Source organism: Beta vulgaris, chromosome 5, assembly GCF_026745355.1.
Source record: "Beta vulgaris subsp. vulgaris cultivar EL10 chromosome 5, EL10.2, whole genome shotgun sequence".
Taxonomy (NCBI): Eukaryota; Viridiplantae; Streptophyta; class Magnoliopsida; order Caryophyllales; family Amaranthaceae; genus Beta; species Beta vulgaris.
Genome location: NC_079206.1, coordinates 58469458 through 58495447, shown reverse-complemented (window position 1 = coordinate 58495447; position 25990 = coordinate 58469458). Strand labels below are relative to the sequence as shown.

At 34.9% G+C, this 25990-nt stretch overlaps 2 protein-coding genes across 5 annotated transcripts; one reads left to right on the top strand and one right to left on the bottom strand.

The window, feature by feature from the left end:
* Positions 1–3253: 3253 nt before the first annotated feature.
* Positions 3254–8585, top strand: LOC104894107 (pectate lyase). Of its 2 annotated transcripts, none has more exons than XM_057394905.1 (4): positions 3254–3488; positions 4748–5411; positions 6027–6269; positions 7338–8585. In XM_057394905.1, the coding sequence occupies exons 1-4, from the start codon at positions 3289–3291 to the stop codon at positions 7560–7562; spliced, it is 1332 nt and encodes a 443-aa protein (XP_057250888.1). In that variant the 5' UTR covers positions 3254–3288; the 3' UTR covers positions 7563–8585. The 2 variants fall into 2 exon arrangements, with proteins under 2 accessions (XP_057250888.1, XP_048501683.1); XM_048645726.2 differs by having other exon boundaries at positions 4745–5411.
* A 587-nt stretch (positions 8586–9172) lies between these two features.
* Positions 9173–22586, bottom strand: LOC104894104 (uncharacterized). Of its 3 annotated transcripts, none has more exons than XM_010680275.4 (13): positions 20900–22585; positions 19824–19998; positions 15362–15474; positions 14844–14939; positions 14602–14671; positions 14173–14228; positions 13675–13725; positions 12946–13050; positions 12799–12843; positions 11768–11873; positions 10965–11170; positions 9964–10050; positions 9173–9626 (listed from the first exon to the last, which is right to left on the bottom strand). In XM_010680275.4, exons 1-13 carry the CDS (start codon positions 22394–22396, stop codon positions 9462–9464), a joined length of 2772 nt encoding a protein of 923 aa, XP_010678577.2. In that variant the 5' UTR covers positions 22397–22585; the 3' UTR covers positions 9173–9461. The 3 variants fall into 3 exon arrangements, with proteins under 3 accessions (XP_010678577.2, XP_048500187.1, XP_019105215.2); XM_019249670.3 differs by having other exon boundaries at positions 9459–9626; positions 10991–11170; positions 20900–22586; XM_048644230.2 differs by lacking the exon at positions 9964–10050 and having other exon boundaries at positions 20900–22586.
* Between the last annotated feature and the right edge of the window lie 3404 nt (positions 22587–25990).

Below are 25990 nucleotides of genomic sequence, written 5' to 3'. Positions count from 1 at the left end.
GACTGTTGGTTTTTTCAAAAAAAAATTTGGGGGGGGGGTCTGGGTGATGACCCAATTACTATGGGGATTTCGGTGATGACCCAGCTATCGGCCTTTGGATGATGAACCAACTCTGGAGATTTGGGTGATGGCCCAACTATTATGTTCCAAGAACAAAGAAAGCTTCAACTATCATGTTGATCCAACCAACTTATTCTAGTAGATTGTGGTTTGTTATCTGGATTCAAATGAACAATGACTGTATAATCATGTTTTAGGAAGAATTAAAATTTATGACAAACATTAGATAAAATTGATAGTATTAATTTTGAAAAAATTGTCATGTTGGGGATCAAAATAACATTAGTAACAATATGTGGTTAATAATAATTCAAAATAACGTAGAAAAAGCCAAAAAAAAAGATATTTACCATTTGATCTCATAAAAAGTTTAAAAATTACAAAAAGATAATACTCATCTCGCAATAAAAAAGAATCGATCCCTCGACGTTACATGAGATTTTTAAATCACGACTACCGACCACGGAGTCAAGGGGTATCAGCACAGCAAATACTTCTCCCCTATTGATTATGTAACAATATTCCCAAATGAAAGATAAAAATAAGATAAACATATTTATATATTTGCTGACATGAAAACATTTTTGCTACGGAATATTTGTTTAACTTAGAACGTAGAGTAGCTAAAACACGTTTTCTAATTTCTAATACGAAATAAAGAGTTACCTTTTTGTATCAGTGTTTATCAAATATAAAAGGTTGTTTAATTTTACTAAATGACCCGACTTTACACGGGCCAACCTTAACAAATTTCTTATTATCTCCACTATACTTAGTTTAGTTTCCATATTGAGACAAATAAGGTGTCTGAGGTTTTATTAATCGTTTGTTTCAATTATTCTCTCCGAATAAGTTGGCCAATCGCTCCGAATAAATCATTCCAAGAAATATAATAACGTTATTCCTCGTACCTTATCGGCTTATTATCCCATGGTGAGCCACTATATGGTCCAGGGGCTTCATCCATACTGAGACGCAAGAGCCATTGTGTTGTGTAGAATGTCTTGTCTCTTATGAATCAATAGTCATTGTGTTGATCGCTATTATTTAAAGACATGACCCTAAGAAAATATACCTAATTTGATTTTTCACATTAAGTCGTATGGTATTCTAAACCTAAAGTGTTGGGTCATGTGCTTAAATCGGCCAATGCAATAATGTTGTGTATTCATTCCTAATTAAGAAACACCAATGGTGATTATTATTGGACGTTACCTCATTCAAAGTAGTGGTTAGAGGGTTTCATCCAACCAAATATGCCCAAGATGAAAAGCGTCGGAGGGTTTATTGATCGTTTGTCTCAATTGTTCTCTCCGAATAAATCATTCCAAGAAATATAATAACGTCATCCCTCGTACCTTATCAGATTATTATCCCATGGTGAGCCACTAAGGTCCAGGGGTTTCATCCATACTGAGAGACAAGAACCATTGTGTTGTGTGGAATGTCTTGTCTCCTATGAATCAATAGCTATTGTGTTGGTCGCTATTATTTAAAGACATGACCCTAAGGAAATCTACCTATTATTTGATTTCCACATTAACTCGTTTGGTGTTCTGAGCCTAAAGTGTTGGGTCGTGTGCTTAAATCGACTAATGCAATAATTTACGAGCTTCATGTACACATATTTATTCCTAATTAAGAGACATCAATGTACACAATAGTGTCGTGTATTCATTCCTAATTAAGTAACACCAATGATGATTATTCAATATAATGGTTACAACAATAGTAAACAATTCATTTTATATTACAACAATATTCTATTGGAGTATATGACAGACGTCTTTGCGGGACCATTTGGTGTTAAAGATTGATTGTGTTCCCAAACCAACGATGCTTATGTCCTAAATGGCTAAAGTTGGGTCGTGTCCTAAATAGCTAAGTTGGATCCGGTCTTATATGGTTAAAGTTGGGTCGTGTCCTAAATGGCTATCCTAGAAAATCGAGTAAATCGACCAATGCAAAATATTTGGGTCGTCACCTAAAATATACGTCATGACATGGAGATTGGGTCATGCCATAATACTAAAATTCAGAGTATGTCCTAGAAATCGACCAAGTGCTAAATGTTGGGTCTTCACCTAAAATATTTGGGCGGGCATAAAGTTTGGGGTCATGTCTTGATTTTTTCTTTCTTAGTCTGTAGGAGAAATCTGATATCAGTTCGTCGCCGATAACATATCTCGAGATACAATCTAAAATATCTGGTGCAAAAATATTAATCGAGGTGGAGGTCAGCGTTGCCGGCGCAAGGGTTTGATTCCAGACATATAGGGATACAGGAAGGTAAAGGCAGACTACCAAACGACCCAAAGAAATCTTCTTCCACGAATATCATCGTTGTCGGTCGAGTATCAGTGATTGTCGCCGGCCTAGCATCATTCTTCGACGCCGGCACAAAGCTAAGAGATTCTTTCGATGGGGATACGAGGTTTTCACAATTGTGAAAGAGGAACCGTGGGAAGTCGAAGGAAGAAGAGAGAGAAAGTACCCCAAAAGTTAAAAAAAAAATTCAATAAGAAAAATAAATTTTTGGAATTTTTTTTGGTATTTTTTTTATTTTTGTGATTTTCATAAATTAATTTAAGGTATTTTCATAAATATTAGAAATGTTTTTGAGGAAATGAAAATGAAAATGGACCATGTTAAATTTGCGACTCATATTCATTCAGGACCTACATTTTCAGTGATCATATTTCAAGTATGATCATCTTAGAATTTTCCTTGTATCCTTATTCTATATATGTATACCTTTCCATGCATTCTTACACAAAAATGCAACGACCACTGACCAGTCCTTTATATAGAAGGTATCTGATTTGATCAATTTTCGTGATTTTCGTTAAAAACATTTGTAGCTTTATTTACCTCCCAAGCTCCTATACACATGGGAATATAGGATTATATATACGTAGTAACGCCAATATCTAAAAATGACTAAAATTGGAGCTGAAAAGGCTAGATGAAAGTACCACCTTCTATTTTTTAGCTCACTGTTTTTGATTATGTTCACCTATCTTCTCTCTCTGCTTCCCATTTTCTTTCTTCCCTTGTTTTTGTTTTAGAATTGGAAATCTTTTATACCTTCATTTTGCAACTAACAAGATTTTCAGTCTAGGATAATTCAATTATAGTCTTAAAACTATATCCAAAAAAATTCTTTCTTAAAAAAGAGAGAAAACTTTCTATAGGAAATTAGAGTAGGCAATACAAACAAAAAGAAGAATGACAGATATTACACTAAATATAATGCTCTTTTTCATGTTTGTTTCAATCATATTCCTTCATCATGTAGAGGCTAACATTGGGAATTATGACGATCATTGGAAACAAAGGGAGCAAGCTGCAAAGGCTAATGCAGCTAGGGCCTATAATACTGATCCACATGGAATCACTCACCAGACTAACCAACGAGTCCACAATATGTACGTTATAATTGTTAATCACTTTTAATGTCTCACAATTTACAATAATATGTTAGAGGCCCAAGTTTGAAGGCTAGCAAATGAACTGTTGGAATTGTTTCTTTAGCTAGAGAGAAGAAAAATATGTTTATTTATCTGGTAAGAATTGATTGGAGGACCTCCTTCCATCTTTGTGAGAAGGGCGTTTGATTTTTTGTCCCTAGTAAAGTTGAATTCCCAAATTTTCATCACTGGCTAGGTTCTTCATCTTATCTTTAAAAAAAGGGAAATTTCCAATAGTGATTTCGAACTTTTCGACTTTCCCTTGGTGATCCTTAGTTTATTTTATTCTCATTGGTAACCCTTAATTATTGTTCTAACTCTAAATGTAACCTTATAAAGCAAAAAAAAAAAATTGTTAATTCCATTAACTTTCCGTTAGAACTAATGTCTTGGAACACAAACCAAGGTGCTTCGGTTATTTTTTGTCAATTTTGACGACAAATTTGATCTTTAAGGGCCAAAATGACCCTTAATTCCTTAGCCAACCAATTTTTAGGGACGGAAATCAATTTAGACTTTAAATTTGTCCCTTAAGGGCAAAAATGAGCCCCAAAAACTTAAAGAGGGCAATATTTGCAGCATGCAAACATAGACAATTTTTAATCACGCAAATAGAGACATGTATTCAATGAAAAGTTAACAAAACTAACAGGTAATTACTCTATAAGGTCACATTCGGGAATAAAATAGCAATTGACTTGAGGGTTACCAATGGGAATAAAAAACACTCAGTGCCACCAATAATAAACTCAAAAATTTCAAGGTCATCATTGGGAATTTCCCTAAAAAAAATAGTAATGTAGAGTATTCTTGTAAAAGGTTACGGGCCTTACAGCCCCTGCTAGCCCAATCGTACCTATAATATATAAGAGATTCAAATAAAAGAAAATTAGAAATTCTAGTAAAGTGGCACATCACAATGTAATAAATAATAAAAATGAAGAATATTTGGCCCTTTTCATTAACCAAATCTGACTTCGCCCCAGTTTGTAAAATCAAATGAAATAGGAAATAAATGCCCTATTAGAGGTTACTTTTACAGTTATTTGAAGGCCTTACTGATCAATATTTGAAGCTCCTTCAGCTTCCTTCAACTTTGTTTGCTTTGTTTTTATGTTTCTTTGTATCAACGTTAGGTGGTACTTTCTTTCTTTAACTAATGCAAGTTTTCTCGCTGTAAAAAAAAAACACAATTGTGAACTATTTTTATGGAGCAGGGGCATGAACAGAACCAACAGAACCAACAATTATGCAAGGAGGGGCTTAGGGAAGTATGAAGGTCCTTGCCAAGCTGACAACCCAATAGACCGGTGTTGGAGGTGCGACGACAACTGGTCCAAGGACCGTCAGAAGCTAGCTGATTGCGTAGTGGGGTTCGGACACAAGACCACTGGAGGCAAAAAGGGGAATATCTATGTGGTAACAGATGATTCAGACAATGAGCTACTTGACCCTAAGCCAGGAACCCTGCGCCATGCAGTCATCCAAGATGGGCCACTTTGGATCATTTTCAAGCATGGAATGGTGATTAAGCTCAAGGAAGAGCTCCTCGTATCGAGCAATAAGACGATCGATGGCCGTGGAGGCCATGTACATATTGCTGGTGGTGCTGGAATAATGTTGCAATTTGTAGATAATGTGATCATACACAATGTGCATATACATGATATCAAAACGGGAGGAGGAGGATTTATTAGAGATTCTGTGAGTCATTTTGGTTTTAGGACTGCTAGTGATGGTGATGGTATCTCCATATTTGGATCAACTAATATTTGGATTGATCATGTTTCCATGTCTAATTGTATGGATGGATTGATTGATGCTATTGAGGCTTCTACTGCTATCACCGTTTCTAATTGTCACTTCACTGACCACAATGATGTAAGTATACGCTCCATCCCTCCGCACTCAAAATAGTTGCATCATTTGGCATTTGGTCATTATTCATGAACCAACTCTGACAAGTCTTCCCTCGCCATTATATAAGAAAAAAACATAGTCAAGTGGGATCTTGTTAAATTCGTCTCAATACAAAGATTTTTAATGTCAACTTTTTATAATTTTTATTTATATGCAATTAGAGATATTAACGTTAGAAAAAGTGTCTTGACAACCGTGAAAAAGCAAATGGTGCAAGTATTTTGAAACGGATCGAGGAAGTATGGTTTAAATCAAGTATGTAGAATCAATATTATTACTTCAGCGAAAAGGAAGGATCATTAGTCTATGACTCTATGTTAAAGTTAGACATAATGAATTTAAGTTTAGCCAAATACATAGAAATTAGTGGTCTCGTTAGGTCAGATCATGTGACAGGAGACCAGCCGGTGTTCTAGTAACAAGTATTAGTAAAAAAAAAATGTCAGTATGACACTATTTTAAACCTATTACCTTTGTTTGGAAATTCACTTATCACATCACTCATTTAATGAACACACTATTATAATATGATTAATGACTCACATATGAAGTACATTGTACATATATTTGGTGTAGGTGATGTTGTTTGGAGCAAGAGATAGCTCTTCGCAGGATGAAATAATGCAAGTAACAATAGCCTTTAACCACTTTGGGAAGCGTTTGATACAGAGAATGCCAAGATGCAGATTTGGATTCTTCCATGTTCTTAACAATGACTACACTCACTGGGAAATGTATGCTATTGGAGGAAGCCAACATCCAACTATCATTTGTCAAGGAAATCGCTTCATCGCGCCTCCTAATATTTTTGCCAAAGAGGTATCCTTAATTTATTACCAAGATAATTGGCCACATTTGACTTTTTTGATCAAACAATGCTTACTTTGATGTTTTTTTTTTTTATTATGAATCAAGTACTACATAGTGAAGAAAAATTACATGGAACTCCTATTTAGATTAGTCTTAGTAAAAGTGTAGCTACGTCGTGAATCAAATTAGTATATGTCCACTTCAACTAAAATATTAATATGTATGGGGGAGGCCTGTGCTGCATCTACACTTTGCCTAATGGGCTCTCGCGTGAGGGGGAGTGATAGAGTATTAAACTATTCCCGAGACTCCAACCATCAGCTTAAACTTTTGGTTGAGTTAGTCATTTGACATGGTATCGGAGCCAGCGTGATATAATGGTCACGGGTTCAAATCTCATTCGCCCCGTCATTTCTAAGTGGATTTCTAAGTGGTGGGAGGCTTGTGCTACATCCATACTTCAAACCCAATGGGCTCTCGCATGAGGGAGAATGATAGAGTATTAAACTATTCCTGAGACTCCAACCATCAGCTTAAGCTTTTGGTTGAGTTGGTTCTTTGACAATATGCACTTAATCATCTTTTACAGGAAATAGTCAGTTTCAATTAGCAAAAGACAATTTCAATTAGTAAAAATCAGTGAACTTTATGAGAGAAACACTAGAAATTGCTCAACTTAGTAAAAATCAGGTGATAGGACCTAAATTTCGATGGTGGTGTGTAATTTTGATGCTCCAACATCTTGAAGCTTACTTAAGGCCATCGATTGATAGCTTTGTAGAGGAGTCATGTACTCATGTACACTTCTTCATCAACACTTCTTCATCAAGAAAACCGTACATAAAAAAAAAGTTGGCGATGAATAATCAATTAAAACACTATAAAAAAATTGACAAAATTAGCCTCAACACCACAAACTATGATGCAGGTATATCCAGCGCCACCAACTTTAACCAGTATCTAAAACATCACAAAATATTGGCCTGGATGCAGCGAGTGTCATAAATGATGCCGAAACTTATAAGATTGAGCTTACAAACTTATTTTTTTTAACAATGATAATTATGGTGGATTTAGGTTACGAAGAGAGAATATGCACCATACAGTGTATGGAAGGATTGGTTATGGACGTCAGAGGATGATATAATGATGAATGGAGCTTTCTTCAATCAATCTGGAGATACATCAAAGAAGCCCTCCTACGCTAAAAAAGATATGATAAAAGCAAAACCTGGAAGTGAAGTAACGCATCTTACGCGTTTTGCAGGTGCCCTTAATTGTAAGGAAGGGATAGCATGCTAATATCGCGCTTATTTCAATTGAATCACATCGACTATATATATGAAGTTCAAATCTTCTGTATCACTTTTTCTCTGGTAGAATAACTAACTACTAGGGTTATTAGCTAAGCTCTGAGTAATGAGAGATGGGCAAAAAAAAGAAAAAAAATGGTTGAATGTATTTTGTATGTTTTAGTTGCCATCCAAAAAAAAATTTCTTTAAGAAAAAAAATGTAGTACTTGTTGCTTATAATGAGAGCAAGAGGAAAGATCAAAAAATTGAATCTAGGAAAGCAATAAGTGTATTCGTCTAAGATGTTGGCCATTGTTTATGATCTTGAAAGGACATATATGGATTCGAAATGTCAATTTCAATATAATTGCTTTTATTAATTCTACTCTTTAATTGGCAAACAAATATGGAAAAGCTACTCTACAATTGGATCAAATTGAAATATTGTTTGGATTATTTGACCATATGGAAGATCATTCTCCCTAGGCTCGGCTAATAGCATGTGCAACCGATGTACCAGAACAGGACCTCCAATAAAATGGGCCCTCAAAACTGAAAACTTATGTATACAATTTGCTGCGATATACATAGAGATAGTTGAATGTGTTGTGGTGGTTTTGCATATTGATATTTAGTAGTTTTATTAAACTAAAATAGTACATTAGTTCGAATTTAGTAGCCCAAATCTTTTTTTTTTTCTGTTTCAAAGTCAATGCTGATGTATTTATGACACTATGTGTTTCACCTTTTCCCTAGTAAATACAGTTGAATTAATTTGGAAAATAATCAATAAAACGCTTTATTTTATTTTATTTTTTGCTTTTATTACATTAAATATCTAACACTACCTACTAAATAGCAATTGATATTAATAATTATTCTTGAGAACTCCAATCCTCTACAAGCACTAATTACACTTTAATGTGGATGCCATCTAGCTTTGATAGTAAAGTCTTGTGGGGGTGGTATCCAGCACTTGGGATCAAACCCATCTACATCATTGCTCTTAGGCCGTCTCTAACACCAAAAAAACATTATACTTTGATAGTGATACTAATATAAAGATTGACTAATTTTATAATAAAATAAAGATAGAAGAAGGAGCTTCTCCACATCATCTGATTCAATGATGAGACAACATTTCAGACTTAGTAAAATGTTCAAAAATTAATAAGTAATTAATTATGAATTAAAAAGACAATCATCAACATATAACGAATGGAGAAAATAGTATTACAAATTAAGGGTCCCATTTTATATTAATTGCATAGGACCTCCATAATGATTGAGACGGCCTGATCCTGATTCTCCCATAAATGCAAATACGTAAAAGAAATTATTTTAAATGTTACGAAGGAAAATGTGTAGAGAAGTCCTAATTTTGTAACAAGTAAACCAAAAGAAATTTTTGAATTCTTCATTAATTTTGAGCATAAAAGAATCGTCAATTTTTCCAGGAAAGATGCAGGAGGCTTGGGACCAATGATTTGCATTTGCAACTTTTTACCCAAAGAAAACCCAAAATTTGACTAGGAGTGAATCTTCAAGACTAACATACAAGATCGCAACTTTTATTTACTAAAATTTATATATTAGCCCATCTTATAGAATATCGGGGATGAACAAATGAAGAAACATGAAACTATTTTGGAACAGAATGATTACAAAAATTGAATTGCGTCTGTCATACAATTCAAGGCTTTATAACACATAATTTACTAAAATTCGAAGAACCATGGAGTGATCGAACATATCTGTTTACAGGCAATACAATATTTACGGGTAATACAATATTCTACCTGCTTGTATTAAGCACCCTACAGAGGAAAAAAGAAAATTGCATATCCTATCCAAAAGGACACGGAAAAATGCCAAACTAACTGCAAAAAAATTGTTAGCATTTCAACATCAATCCTCATCTGCAGCAAGACCACCAATACGTTGTCGCCTCTTGTCAAACACGGCTTTAAATGACTCTTGCTCCGCACGCAGCCTCTCTTGAAACATGTTATGCTTCTTCGTCTCTTCCGATTTTCTGGTTGCGGCATTCTCCTCAAGTAATGGGTTCGCATTCTGCGGAAGTTCAAGCAAAAGGTTTTAAGTACTTTTTAGCAAGAAAATATTTGATATTAAATACCAAAGTCTTTCAAAGTATTTAACGACTTTTTTAATATACGGTCAAGAGAAATCTACTAGACCGGAACCTCTCACTGGGTCAGTTATGCAGGCCAAGCCCTTGAGTGGGAGAAAGGATAAGGGAAATTCCCACCCCCGAAAACAGCTAATAAGGATCAAATGTGCCTTGAATGTAACAAGATGAAACCTCCACGAAGTACCAAGTACACCAAAGTACTACTTGAAAAGTATTCAATGAAATTGGAGATAAAAAAAAAAAATTGAAATAACCTACCAAGTTGTAACCTGCACCAGGGCCAATGACTAAAGATGCCAAATTTGCTTTCTTGACAGCACCAATAGAGAAACCAGTACGGCCATCCTAAACATAGCACCATTATTTGCCAATGAGAAATAAATACCAACACTGACCCGTCGGTGCAACCTTATAACAACTACAGTTCGTAAGAATTTAACAACATGGAGCCACAAGCAAATCCGGGTAGGAAGGAAATCCCAAGCAATAAGCAACTCCAAGTATGGAAGTAAATCAATGTTGAGTGGAAACCAAACGGATGAGCTTAATACAATTTTCAAAGCAAAGCAGCTTTGCCGCCTTTTAATTAACAATTACACAAGTCACAAAAGGGAATGAAAAACAAAACAAACACAACCCCTCTCGGGTAAATCTATCAACTTATAACTCAGTTTGCCCCACAATCACAATTCTTAGCATAAATCCTTGGAAGGATATGCAACAAAAAAGAATCAAGTACAAGGGGGATAGCTCTAATTACGAAAGAGGACTGTAATTTCTTTTCCTCTTTTTTCTTTCTGATGATCGGATATAATTATAATTCTGACATATAAAATGCTTAACAAAATCATTTGTATATATATATATGAGTTGACCATAGAAACATCCAAATTGTCAAAAGATAAAGATAAAACTATTAGAATATTGCAAAATGAACATGCGCAATAGGGGTGAATCCACTTCCAGAAGCAAATAAATAATATTCACAAATCAATGAGACTTCAATTAAATGATAGAATCCATTTAATGGCAAGCCTCTATCAATTCCGTTAAAAAATTATGATGTCTAATACAAATAGTAATAGAAAATCATGTATTTAAAATGATCAACTTCAGTTTCACAATCAAAAAATAAAGACCAGTCCAGTAACACCACCACACACAACTACACTACAAAAATGAGACGTTTGTACAAGACTAAAGATTGATCAAGGTTCAAGCAGGAAGATGCACAGAAGGATGATAAAAATGTATCATACCTGATCACCCCAGTGAACAGATTTACCTTCTTTCCCATATGTTCTAACAAATCCAGACAGAACACTGGCCTTGCCCTTCAAAGCTTCAGTTCTTTTATCATCATCATCATCCCAATCGTCTGACCATTTACTACGTCCTAAATCTTTGACTTCTTCTGTTGGATATCCGACCTCGGCATCCCAGCTCCTCTCGTCCTTTTGTTTAACTGTATTTTAAAAAACAGAACTTAACCATATACCCTTCCTCTCTATCACAATTTTAAGGAGGTCATACGATAATAATAGGTATGATACATAATATGCTACCAATCTAAAGATTTCAAGAGATTCAAATGTCTGACAATATTTTAAGCCTCTCATTGACAAGTGGTCCTTCATCCTTATAAAATCAACTTTTTATGAGTGACTCAGCTAAAAAGCCAACAATGTAGAAAAGCCTACAATCATACAATCAAGAGAGGTAGTGAACCACAGAGCATCACAAAATGTGGAAATATGTTAGCAGGCAATTGGTACATGCCTTTCCAGCCGGCAGCATCAGGTATTAGATCTCAAAGTTGCATCCAACTAGGACCTCTTCAGTTCACTCTTTCTTTTTCAGTAGATAAAAACCTCTCATAGTACAATTGTGCCACCAAATGAAATAATGCAATCATCTGCTACTGTTAAGTAATCTTTTGCTAATTACAAGGAGAAGAAAAGGTGCAAAAATATATCACTCCCAACTGCATTATCAATTGGAAAGGTTTCCATGTGTAAATGTGCCAAGTAGATAAAATTTGACGACAAAAGCTGAATTATACCATAAGGTCCAAGGCTACCAGCTGATGATGTCACAATTTCAGCTCCAGTCTCATCCAAATTAAACAAGTCTCCATCAACATCTCCATCTTCTGTGTCCATGTCAACCTGGGGAAATTATACCAGAATCATATGGGATCAAAGTTAAAACTGCCAACAATATCATTCTAGGAACTCAAGACAAAGATCTTCACAACTCGTTTGATAGTCAGTACAAAACAGCGGTAATGATATTGTGTTTATATGTAATATTACAACAGAAGTTCAAGGACAATGTCCATGATAATACTTCACCCCAAAATGTGTCTGCTTCACTTCATCAATTCACACAACCAATCAATACAACCTCAAGAGGTCGAATGAGTGATAATGGAAACCCACATCGGGGATACTTGGCGATCAAGTTGCATAACCATGGACATTAAGATGAGGAGACCTTTCAAAAGAACATACAAGTTTGTTACTATATTCTGTTACCGCCTACCAAAGGACTCGTCCTTCTGGTGTGGTGCTTTTTTGATCAACTAGCATACTTGAATGTCCATGATAATACTTCACCCCAAAATGTGTCTGCTTCACTTCATCAATTCACACAACCAATCAATACAACCTCAAGAGGTCGAATGAGTGATAATGGAAACCCACATCGGGGAATACTTGGCGATCAAGTTGCATAACCATGGACATTAAGATGAGGAGACCTTTCAAAAGAACATACAAGTTTGTTACTATATTCTGTTACCGCCTACCAAAGGACTCGTCCTTCTGGTGTGGTGCTTTTTTGATCAACTAGCATACTTGAATGAAGAAAGACAGTGTTTTCACATATACTTCCTCTGTTTTTTTTACTTCATCATTTACATCAAACACAAGTTTTAAGGAGAGGAGAGAGATATAGAGGAAAAAAAGGAGAACCCGTGTGGTAGGAGAGAGGTAGAGAGTATTATTGTCCAAAAAGGAAATGATGCAAGTGAAAAAAAAACCCGGAGGAAGTATATTTATAATTGAATAAATACAAAGGTTGGTTATCTACCTCTTCTATGTTGCTCTCCTTCAGATCATCTCCATGGAATATAGACTGTTAGAGATGCGATATATTAGTCATGTTAAAAGAAATCAGATATCCATAATCTGAAGTGTAAAACAGAATTTAAGCTATAGACAGAAGAAGGCTCACAACCTTAACATCCAACTGTAAGTACATTGATGGAGCTTCTTCCCATTGTGCAGCCATCTTTTCCACATCAACCTGAGTAAAGCCGTGAACATTCCTAGCAGTGCAACCCTGAAATTTGTGAACATATGCTTAGAAAACGTTTAGAGCCAAGAAATGACATTTCAACAATTTACCTCTAAAAGATATGCTATACACGGATACACCACACTATTCTATTCCCATAGACTAGTGGGGATATAACTACATAAGAGGCAGAGAATTTTCTAACACTTCCTCTGTTTTTTAATCTCAAAGTTGAGATGTGCGCAACAGCGCAAGGATCAAGTCATCAAGGAGAGGAGAGAGATAAGAAAAGAACCCCCATGAGCTAGAGAGATAGAGAGAATATATTGCCAAAATTGTAAACGTTGCAAGTTATAGAGATTTTCCAAAAATAGAATATTAAAAAACGGAGAACTACGTCAATTCAGATATAGTTTTTCCTTCTCGCCCGCCCCCTTTTTTCCTTTTCTTGACCTTTTAACAGGGAGTGCAATACCTTTGTGGGAGAAACCAGGACAGAGAAAAAGGATATAAAGAGGAAACTTGTTGCTGCTCAACAAAGATATAGTTTTCAACAGATGTGCATGATCCCCATTTGCTAGACACCTAGACCTTACTTAGATGAAACACATGAAGCCTACACTATGAGCCTATGACCCACAATATACATGAAATCTCAAAGGAACTCACCGCTGGATCTTTGTATGGTGCTTCAAGCACGTAAACTTCATAGCCCGACCTCTGAGCAAAAGAGAAAAGACAATCATCAGTCAAAACGTACATCTCAATAGTTCAATTAGCAGACATGATAATAGCAGTTATGGGGCAGCTGACGGTTCCAAACTCAACTCAATAACGAGCTTAAGCAATTAGCATCGACATCATTTAAAGCAATGAATGTAACACATCAGTGAATTTGAAGAGGGGGAGGGGAGACAAAAACAAAACTAGTTCGTCAACATTTGCTTGTCTTTGTTGATGTTGCAATATCAAATTACTGCACAGCACCTTAAAGACTAAGAAAATAACAGAAGAAGACTAGTAAAACAGAGCCAAAGAAACTACAATAGCAACTTGCCCACACGGATATCCCTTCTGAACTTGAGCATAATTCTTTGTCAAACCCAATAGAACATGAAACAGACAACAAAAGCTCACATAATTTGTTTTAAAAGAGACAGAATATACCTTTGCAGTTGCCCAAAACTGAGCAAAATCAGCAACCCGCAGATTGCGGTCATCCACTAAGACGAAGCACAACATATCAGCGACAAATGGGTCAATTGCCAATGAAAACTGCATCTGATGTCAGTGAAGATGAAAGCAGTGCGACAGCACCACATGACCACTAAAACCCACAACTAAACTCAACAGCTGAAATTCGTGAATCCCTGATAAAACAGGAACTATACCTTCTACTTATTTTATGTCTATGCCTAAAATATTCTAAGGAATATATATGCAAGAAGGCAAACAAATTTATATCACAGAAAGTCCAACAAACAGAACTAGTTTCATACAACAAGAATAAGTCATACGATAGATTGAATATGGAATTGGAAGGGCACTTCAAAATAAGGAATGGCAATTTTTTACTAGAATAACAATTAACCATACCGATTACGAAGGTGAAGGCACCCTCCTCAAGAGTCTTCTTAAACGCTTTCAGCATGCTTAATCTGTAAGCCTGTTACAGCACTCACAAGTCAACGTTTCGGGCAAGGCAGAGGAAAAAAGTCGAGATTTCCAGGAGTATTTGGGCAAAGCAGAGAAAAAAAGGACACATTCATATATGAATCCAATGAAAAATCAAAATAACATGATTAAAGACCGCTCAAAGAAAATTATTCGTGCATTACCTCCTCCATTTCAGGTTCATAACAATATTCTAAGACCTTCTTCATGGTAGGTTTCTTGACTCTCACAGAAGATTTTGACGTCTCATTCTCCTCAACCTAAGTAGCAAAACATGAAAAGAGCTAAAGATATCGATATTCCAAGTTTAAAAAATTCTACATAAGTATCTCCACCTGTTTAGGATTGTATATGGACACCATGCTAGTAAGATACGCCACCCCAAAAACGTCAAACTAATAAATTTACTAATTCAAAGTGCACAACTAGAATTTTACAGTCTAAATATTTCCAAAATCCAATAATACCCTTCAATTTGAAATTGAGATATGCTTTGGCATTGCTCCTTCCATGAAATCTAATAGCCCCACAGAACACTTCATATACAGAATAAGCAAAAAGAGTATGATGGAAATACCAACCAAGAAAAATTATCTACCTAAAATTGCTTACAAGTTACAACAGATCTTAAGTCAAACTGAACATTATTTGCAGAGCAAGAGGGAACTAGCCGGAAACACACCTTTTCAACTTCCGTCATGAAATAATCATCCATTGAATGAATTCTGGGAGCACTACCACCATGTTCAACCTCCAAGTCACGTAACATCTTTGCTAAGTAGCTCTTTCCGCTTCCTGCAATAAAAGCATTTTAACCAGTGAGGAAACACATCCCTTCGTCCTTTGCAAGAGATGCAATCTTTGACAGAGTTTTTGGCCCTTATAGAACATATAATACTACTCCTTCAGTCCTATTATAGGTGTCATGCTTAGTAAAATAATTAAGGAGACATCATTTACTATGATATTTTCCATAACTTCGATAACTTTTAACCAATAGTCATTTTATTTGTGGCTTATCAAGGTTATGTTCACTACCTCAACTTATTCCCTCTCTCATCAATTTATTGTCCTATTAGACTTGGGGACACATACTAAGTGTAAATATTAGAGGTTTGTGGGTCTTTTTGGTAGATAATGTAACAGTAAAAATCAAAAAGTTGATTGAGACAAAAATTTAATGAGGTCTGGCATCACATGAAAAAAGAAGAGAGTGTGAATGAGTGATAATGTTGAAACCCACATTGTATGAGTTGAGTGAGTTTGGTGGGATAAGATTTCTATTTCAGGTACAATTAATAATGTAGTCGCTCATTGACATTTACTTGAATATGGAGGAAGTATTATTACTTATTCTTGTTGGAACAAGTTCATATTTGCTCATATAATTCCAGAATTGAAAGATACTGAGATCCTATCTCAAAATTCCTATAACCAAATATCTCTTGCAAATCAATAAAAATTGTGAAGATATAGTATTTTGAAAATATTAAGGTGAAATTCACAAGATCCCAACTGATGATATTAATTCTATCAACACAAACATACGTTCAAAAGTTCAACCATTAAGAGAATGAGACCACACCAAACCAGATTTCATCATTGATTAGACTAATAAAGTCCATAAGACCATAACACATACGGCCTAAGCCTTAGTTTATTATTCTAAATAAATTAGACGATTGAATTGGGACATCCATGGAAGACAAGATTGATAACTATCATAGAACAGAGGGAGTATAGCAGTATGCCTAATAAGCTAAAAGTTTGACGAGTATAGTTAGTTAATAGTTTTTTAACAAACCCTAAGAATAAGAGACTGCCTAAATATACTACTTCCTCAGTTCCAAATTAGTTGTGATGCTTTCTATTTTAAAAAAAAATCATATTACACGTTACACTTTCATTTTGGATAATAACTTCTCTCTATCTCTATCCTATTACATGGGACCCTTTTTTTTTTTTTCTCTCTCTCTCTCCTCTCCAAAAATTGCCTAGAATTATGTGATTTTAAAAGTGTCACAACTAACTTGAAACGGAGGAAATAATAAGCTTTGTGCCTAGGACACATAAACATAGATCTCACATACAATCAAGTTCGAGATCGAGATCACGATACCGATCATGGTCTTGGAACCTCTTTTGTGCCAAATGCCAATGGCGATGATCGACCAATTAAATCGAGCAGTATATAAGGACCTTCAGCCATGATAAGATGAACTCAAAAACACATCCTCTGTCGAACAATTTCACAATGTACATCCAGAAATAATAGTAGCAGTCACAGAAGTAATAGACTGGTCCATACAGCAGCACAGCCGTGCATCTTGCTGGTTAGACCATTAGTGTTAAGCTGAAACAATTAATTGAACTATTTTTCCTTAAAAAGGATAGAATGGAATCTCTCTTGCCTGTGATTTCCTAACAAAATCTAACAACAAACATCCATTGACAGAAGACTGGCTATGGACACTTAAATACTTCATTTTGGACCCCAAATACGGAAATATTCATGAAAAGTTGTTTTATGACTTGGGACACATACTTTGTCCAATACAAGTACATGAGTCGAGTAACAAAGCTTCTAGTTAATAAATCGATGCTTTTGAAGAGGAGAGCATGTGAAAAATGCAAAACGTCAATAACTTGCAGAGTATTCACAATTAATTGCAAGAGCAGCAATTTCCTATAGCGGGCTGGAAATGAAGTCTATGGTGAAATCAAAAGCCACAGTGAACTGGTGACGGCTTGAATGAAAGGGGTCCAAGCCGTAATGTAAGCAAGAGAAAAGCTAAGGAGAGAACTTGATAAATCATTATTTCTAAATTCCTAAGGTATACTTCCTCCGTTTCAAAATACTTGACAAAGTTTGAATTTTGCACTATTCATAATCTCTCCTTTGAATGTATTTTATGATTTCTACATAAAGAAAAACATAGTCTTGTGTGATCTTGTTAGATTCATCTCGACAATCGACATCTTTTGAAATATCAACTTGGGAAATAGATATTAATGATTGAAGTTATGCATCAGTAAGCGTGCATGGAGAAGTGTGCCAAGTATTTTGAAACAAAGGAAAAGCGGGTTAAAATTGAAAAGTAAAGACTAAAACTTCCTAATTCTGAAATGAACCATTTAAAGTGGTTAAAATTGAAAAGTAAAGAATATTTGATAGCAAAAAAGACTTTTCAGCAAAAAGAGATTTCAATATCACCACTCAGTGAAAATAAGAAATTTAGACTTAAGAGACAGTGGGGATAAAGATGTTTCTAGGTTATATCTTGGGCATGTTCAAAAATTACTGTAAGGAGCTTTCTAGCTACGTATGATAATCTCTTTGTTTCTATAAGACGTAGCCCCCATGTAATCTAGAAAGCCTCGAAGCTGATAGTAAGCAATGGTCACATAAAATAAACATTTGCAGAATGCTGCAACAAACCAAAAAAAAAAGAATGTGCATAAACACTCCCAAAGGGGGGGGGGGGACAACAGAAAACCTGGTATGAGAACCCTCAAACCAAGGCTCCAGGTTTACCAGATTGCATCCAATGACTAAATGCATATTAAACTAATGATTCTACATCACCCAGGAAAAGCAAATTTTCAGGAAGAAGAAGGCGACGGTCTTTATTGAATTTTAACATTTTCACTTATGGAGTTACGGACTTACGGGTACCTTGGAACAAACTTCCTTGAACTGATTCTTAGATCATTCTTCATAATAATGATAACTTAAAACTGGTTTTGTATTCTTAATTTTGTGTACTATGAAGGCAGTACAGTTATTAGGATGCGAGGGTGGTTGAATGGAAGTGTTGGAAGCTTCTTTAACGTACGATTAAGTGTGGCTGGCTTACTACATGGATATACTCATATACATAGCTCTAATTTGCCCCAGCTTAATTATATTTCAAATAATTTATTTCTGCCAACAGAAAAAAGAAACGTTTGAGCAATTCCTTGGCTCCACCAGTTCAGCTTTACGTCTTTACCAAAAGCAATACTCGTTCATTTGCCTTTTGCCATCTTAATGATAACATATCCAGCAGCAAGTTCTTATTGCTTACAATGTTTATAAAAAAGAAGCAGCACGGTCTATTAGACCGTGTTTCCTCAGATAATACTCAATAATAAACCAGCTCAACCGCACTGTATTACTTTGTCTACATTTTTGGTTGTGCAAGATCAATCAAGCAAGCAGCACATTTTGATGAAGCTTGTATCTTGTTCTTTGCAAAGGAATTGAAGCAGCAAGCTGCAAGTTCCAACACGTCTTTAACATGCTTCTTAGTTGTCCGCTTTTAGATTTTTATTCTTGTCAGTATAGTATTGTTGTTACTAGATGGAAAATCTGTTAACTTTAGTTTTGATCATTGAAGTATTATTGGTTTGTTTCAATGTTACTTAATTCACTAAACTTCCATGAGCTGTAGTTTGAAGGCATATTGATACATGCAAGTGGTATACTTTTGAGCTAAGATAACAAAACAAGGAAGCAAATATGGATCCCATATTCATTCTCATACCGCATATTAAGAAACACTGGTTTGCTTCAGGTATTTATTCGCTGATATAGTTACACGCGTATTAGGAGTTCAATCGAGTTAGCAATTTTTGTTCAACTTTTATGTTGCTTAACCAGTCTCACCAAGCTGATTTGGTTTGTAATTTACCAGCATGGCTCAGGGAATTTAATTAGGAACAATCTCGAACTTTGTCTTGGTGTTTGCCTATATAAAGGGCATTTGATGTACCTTTTCATCCCACAAAGTTCAGCTGAGATTAAATCGTTTAAAATTTGCATGAAACTTGTGAGAAATTAAGCGTGATTCCTTTTCGCCCTTTGTTTCAAGTGTGGTTTTTCTTTTGATCCATTTGATCAAATTGCTGAGTTTTGGTCCGTTTGACTTCAAACTAATACCCAAATTTTGTGAAACCCATTTGACAATTTACAATCATAACATCTTCGCACTATCATAAGATTTTTAGAAAACAAAAAAGGTGCTACCGTAAGCATTTAGCTTTCAACCTAGTTCTTAGTTAATGTTATAGCATGAAATCAGCAACATCCACTCTCAAACTTAGACCAAATGACGAGTTCGCAGATGAGAAGTTTCAACAAGAGGGGCCAGAAATAGAAGTACCTGGTAAGCCTCGAAGTATAATCACAAAATGATCTGAACGTGATGTTCGGTGAGGCGGCTTAAATAAGTGGGCAGCATCAATAGTTTTTGGTTTATCAGGAATGTTCTGCTTTGATAAAAGTTTTTGGCCGTCTCCAACATATTGTCCATATGATGTCAAAGTGCCTTGCGGATCCTGGATAAAGATTTTTGAAAAAATTAAATAAAAAAGTAAGAAATAAACATTGATCTTTGTGCTCTCCAATGCTTGCAGAAATCAACAAAAGCAATCACTACAAGAAGTCTTTAGTCGAGTTGAGCTAAGTAAAGAACCGGTGGATTTCGGCAGAAAAGATTATTCTAATAGAGATTCCATGGATAGTGAGAATAACACTGTGAAACTCCTCATATAACATGAAGTTTGATACAAAAATACTCATGACAGTCGCTATAAACAATTATAGATTACATACTCCCTTCATATTTTATTAGTTGTAACACACTGATTTTTCACTTTTGTCAACGCATAATTTTGACTATTATGATGATCTATTAGTAAAATATTATAAAATGGTTTATATATTGAATATATTCATTGAGACAAATCCAGTAGCAATTTGCATATAGAAATTATATGAATAATCTGAAGTTTCACTCATCTTCTTATCATATCTTTACTTTTGGTAGGACCTTCTCAAAATTATCTGAATTGTTGTATAAGTTATCAAAAAGAAAGAAAGATTGCCGATTTGGCAGTTTGTTAAAGCCATCAAGTAATAAAAATAGTTGCAAACTCTGCAAAATTGTTCCGGAGTCAAGTGGAGATAGGGGTTAAAAGAAGATGATACAGGTAATTTTAAAGAGTTCAGACTTCAGAGATTTACTCTCTTCAAGGGGGAGGGAACTGTATTATCATGTATTCCGAAAAAAACAGCTATCACTTGAGAATATCCATCATACAGCACAACTTGTCCAGCACAATGAAAAGTAGGATCATGTTCTACTATAGAGTACGGCAGCACCAGCTGGAACTAAACTGCCACATCAACAAACACAGAAACCATAAATAATGGAAATTAAAATTAGGACTCACTCACCCCTTGGAACCCACCACGAGCCATTTGTCCAAGTTGAGAATTCAGCAAATGTGGGGTTGTCCGTGTGTGAGGCTTGGGAATTGGGGAATGTGGCTGTATGTGAGGCTCGGGAATTAGGGCATGTGAAGAGTGCACTGTAGCTGTAGAGCCAACAGGAACCGGAAACAATGAAGAGGACACTCTTGGCGATGAAGATGAAGGCTTGTACTCTGCTGGCCAGCGACCTGGCGGCTCCATAGGAAGAGGTGGAGCCCGTGGAGGTGGGGAAGCTGGAAGCGGAGGCTGCACATCAAAACCTTGTGAAGCATGTAAGTGACCCATGTTTTCAGAAACAGAGTTAGCATAGCCTCCTGGGTGATCCATATGTGGGAGTCCATAATGTGATCGGGGAGGAACATTCTGATTACTAATTGGAACCTGATAAGCTTCAATTGGGGGTGGCCTTATTTCAATTGGCTGCCTTACATCACTTAAGAGGTGTGGAGAACCGTAATCACATCTCAATTGACCAGGTTGATGCATTGCAGAAGGTAACGACGGATGGCTACTGGAGTAGTGGTTTGATGGTGGCACATTGCTCCTTTGATCATAGTGCATGGAAACACCATTAGAATGCAAAGATTCCATATTCCTGCCATAAAAGTTCTCATTTGAACCATGAGAACTTCCATAGCTTGAGTGATGATAACCCTGTGACTGCCTATCATAATCATGTCCAACTCCTCCCTGATATAAACCTGTAGGATCAGGTGGTATTGACACTTGCTCATACTGATTTTGAAATTTATTTCCCAAGCTACCTTGCTCTACATCGGACGTACTCCTTTTAACTCTATACTGTGATCCATAACCTGTATGGTAATCTATTTCATCCTTTTTATAATCCACACCATACCCACTTCCCGCGGCATTGTTCATCTCCATATCATTCAAAGGTCTCATTCCAAAATCACTTGACATCCTGGGATCCTGACCACCAACATTCCTATCAAAACCCGAACTTTCTACAACACTCCCTCTTACATCCCTACCAAAACCAAAACCCGAATTCGGCCCTCCATGATCATGAACCAACCTCAATACTCTACCATCATCATGATAATTAGCATCGACCTCGGCCCCATACGGCCGAGGATAGGTGCCATCAACCCTTAACCTCTTACTACTCCGATCACTCACATTGTTATAATCATTCCCCGTATACCCACCATCCCCAAAACCCGGGTTTTGCATCGAATAAGGACCTCTACTACCAGCCCCAAAATTGCCCACATGAGGCAAACTAGGGTTTTTATGAAAATGACCCGGATCATAATATGGGTCGCCTGGATTATAATAAGTGGGTCGGTTCATATTAATTGGGTAAGAAATGGGATCCATATTAGGTGGAGCATATGCAGAGGGGTGAGGGTTAGGAGGGCAAAAGGGAAAGTGAGAGATTGAACAAGTAGGGCAGATATTACCTTGAATTGCGTGAGGACGCCATGAATGGTCCATTGATGGAGCTCCGATTATTCGCAAAGAGTTGCCGGAAGGTACAGAAACAGAGATGTTGTAAGAATTAGTGAAGTAAGTAATTAGGTTTTCTGGAATTTGTTGATGTTGTTACTTGTTAGTTTGATGGAAACTAGAAAGAAAGAAGGGTGTTCAATTCATGTCATGGCATCGGGATGTAGAAATGTATAATAATTTACCTCAAGAAAATATTTCAACAACCCCTAAATAAATTATAAACTCGAGTTTCTCCGAAGTCCTAAAGTCCTAATAATCAATTTTCAACAAGTAAATTGACCAGATCGATAATAATTTATTGTGAATTTAAAATGACTATATTAAATAGAATTAAAATAAAAATTAGCTATATAAAAGAACTCATAAATCATACAAAAAGTGACTATATAAAGGTAATTATATCATACAAATACTGACAATATCACGCGACAGCGGGTGCATAATAAGTTATTGTGCACCGCGTCCATTCAAGATATTTTTTTTTATCGAAATTTTAATATATCTATATATATATCTAAAGTAAAAATCCTTCAGGCCATGTGTCGTTCTCTTAGCCATTTCAATCCCACGTGGCATTACGTGGCATGCTCCTTTGATCAGTATTCCTCGAAGCTCATTGAGGGTGTCCACGTGTCATTCGAATCAAAGAAGATGTAATTGGCGTCAATCAAGGATTTAAATTGATATGTGATCTACATAATTAAGGAAACGTTTATTGGAATAAGGTCATGTGTGTCGAGCAAGTTAAACGTGAAAATTAAAAAAAAAAAAAATTATCAATCACGATCTTAATTGAGAGATTTTCGCATAAATTATGGAAGCAATAAAGGAAATCTGAATATCAATAACAGTATTATGGAAACAAATAATTATCGAATCAATTAGGAATCAATCATGGTTGTAATTGATAATCAACCAACCACCCATGCTAATATTAAGGAAACAATTTTACATTACTATAATAAAAAAAAAATTAATTTAATATGGTAATTATACTCGGCCATATGTAGTATATAATATCAATGATTTTTTGGCTTTGTCTCACCACACCACACCAAATCCAAAATTCCGGAATTTTTTTAATTAGAGGAGAGTCTAAATGGCGTTTTTAGGATGGTCATGGCACACTATAAAACAGTTTGTTCGATTTTTATTCATGCGTTTTTATGATATTATCTTCACAAAAATACTAAATAGAAACCAATCCAATAACCATAAACGTGATATGTCCGTAATTGAAGATGTAATTCATGAAGTTCCATGTGAAGCACAATGCGCCTCAAATGAAGATACATGGCATCCGAAATTGGCACATTCTAATTTTTTTGATGTTGATGCAATGGTGTTAACACTATTTCGTTCGGGTCGTCTTTTGAGTCATAAGGTATCAGAAGAATTCACGCATGATATATGTTATGATTCGCCTATATGGGATACTATTGAAGACGTTACTTCATCAAAACCTCGGTTTAGGGTACACTTGGATTGTGATAACATGATGTTATACTACCTACATACTGTTCCTCCAAGGATTCATAAAGTGTGTGATGAGTGTTTCGAAGAATTGAATTTGGTCGACGGAGATCTTCTTCAATTAAGTAGAAATAAAACTTTATTGTATTATTGTGCAAGGTGTATTTAGCAAGTTGTTTTACATACTATTTTATATTAATGTAGTATGTTAATTCTCTTAGTTGAATTACAAAATAAGTCCAATTAGAGTTGTACTTTTTTTTTCATTTTTAATATATATAGATACGTGTTTTTGTGTCCAATATTAGTCATGGTTGTTTCCCCTCAAAAAATAAAAACTCATGGTTGGTGATTAATACATGTAATAAATTCAAGCTTTTAAATACCAACCAATGCATGCAAGCCATTAAATAGTATCTACCACCTAATGCATGCAATACATTAAATGATAAATTTTTTGCCTATAAAATAGATTGCAAGTATCCGATTTTTTCAACCCCTCTTGCTTCCAATCCATCAAAATCGGTTTTAAAAATCCTTGCTTAAAATCCTTCAAATTTCTCAAAAACAATTTATTTCATTAAATGGATCCTAGAGTTGCAAAACATGTCAATGATATTAACGAGTCTATGTATGAATTTTTTGAAGCGTGGTCTGCCATTGATGAGGAGATTTCGAAATCTCTAAAAGCACTAGAGAAATTAGATGATGAAGATGAAGTGGAAACCAGGGTTATGTTGGTATGATTATCTCCTTTCGTAATAAGATTGAACTTGCAACAATAGAAGCAAAGGAAAGAGTTCAGTATTTGGATTCCCTAATAAATGATTAATGTACTTAAACGTGTTCAACGATTGAGGATGAAAAGCTGAGATTATGTCTTCAAGAAAAAAAAAAGTATTCAAGTTTAGGTGGTGTTATTCAAGTTTATCTCATGTATTGTTTTGTATTTCCGTATTAACTATGTATTCCATATCTCTTTTTATTTTTGATGGTCAATATTTTGTTTATTACAGAAAAAGTCTTGCACTACATGACTAAATTTATTAAGTGAAATTTTATAGTAATGAATTTTAAATATGTATTATGTATATCTCTTTAGTTATCATAGTCATTAATTAATTTCAATAAAGAAAAAGAAAATATAATGTTAATTTTTTTTTCGGATCTATAAAAAAAAACGTGGACATAAAATTTTAATTCTAACGTAATTAGTTTGTATATTTCGATCTAACAATGAACATATCCCCGTGGGATTCTCTTATATGTGTTAAAGATTTTGATTTGATTTACCTTTTAATATATTTATTCGTTACCAAACATAAGCATTAAAACACTAATTATGAACATTTATATTTAGCAATTTAGAAACGAAATATTCCAGTGAATTTTTTTTTGATTGATTCCGAAATTAAGTGATTTCAAGCAACACATACTTTAATTTGCTGTATTTTTTTCTTATATATATTGAACATACAAAACAGTTGTTTTATTCTCTTTTGTGAAATGGATCCTCATGTCAATAAGGTGCGCAAAAATGAGTTAACATTGCTAAATTCTTTGATGAGGCAAGTTCGTGTTCAAAATAAGGAAATAGGTATATATATATACTGCAAATTATTATTTCCACACGTTTTTTTTTTTAAACTTTACTTTGTTACATTCTGTTAAAACATGGTATCTTAAATAAACCCTTTTTCGATTTTTTATCACATTATAGTTCTAAAAAACAAAAAAATCGTTACATGAAATCCCAAGTAAATAAGAAATCGTTACATTGTAGCTTAAATAAATCCTTTTTCGATTTTTTATCACAGTTATAGCAATTTTCGCCTCTTTGTTCTGTTTGATTTTTTCTTTTTTTTTTGTCCACGTTTAGTATTAGTAGTATCATAAATTTATATGCATGTGAAATAGACAATATTCGTAAATGTGTAATTCTAAAAAAATGACATGTTAGGTGTTGTTGGAGTACTCATCTATATGGGACGTGTTCAATCAAAAATTAATCAAGAAAGCAAAAAACAATATATCATACTAATTGATCACATTTATAAATATAATAGATTATTGTGTTAACATTTCCTTTATCTACTCATAATTTTG

Coding starts and splice junctions, on each gene's coding strand:
- LOC104894107 (XM_048645726.2), top strand. CDS start 3,289: ATGACAGATATTACACTAAATATAATGCTCTTTTTCATGTTTGTTTCA. Junction 3,489..4,744: donor AACCAACGAGTCCACAATAT/GTACGTTATAAT, acceptor ATTTTTATGGAG/CAGGGGCATGAACAGAACCA. Junction 6,270..7,337: donor CTAATATTTTTGCCAAAGAG/GTATCCTTAATT, acceptor TGGTGGATTTAG/GTTACGAAGAGAGAATATGC.
- LOC104894104 (XM_010680275.4), bottom strand. CDS start 22,396: ATGGACCATTCATGGCGTCCTCACGCAATTCAAGGTAATATCTGCCCT. Junction 11,171..11,767: donor TGGTAGCCTTGGACCTTATG/GTATAATTCAGC, acceptor TTTAAAATACAG/TTAAACAAAAGGACGAGAGG. Junction 9,627..9,963: donor CTGGTGCAGGTTACAACTTG/GTAGGTTATTTC, acceptor GAACTTCCGCAG/AATGCGAACCCATTACTTGA.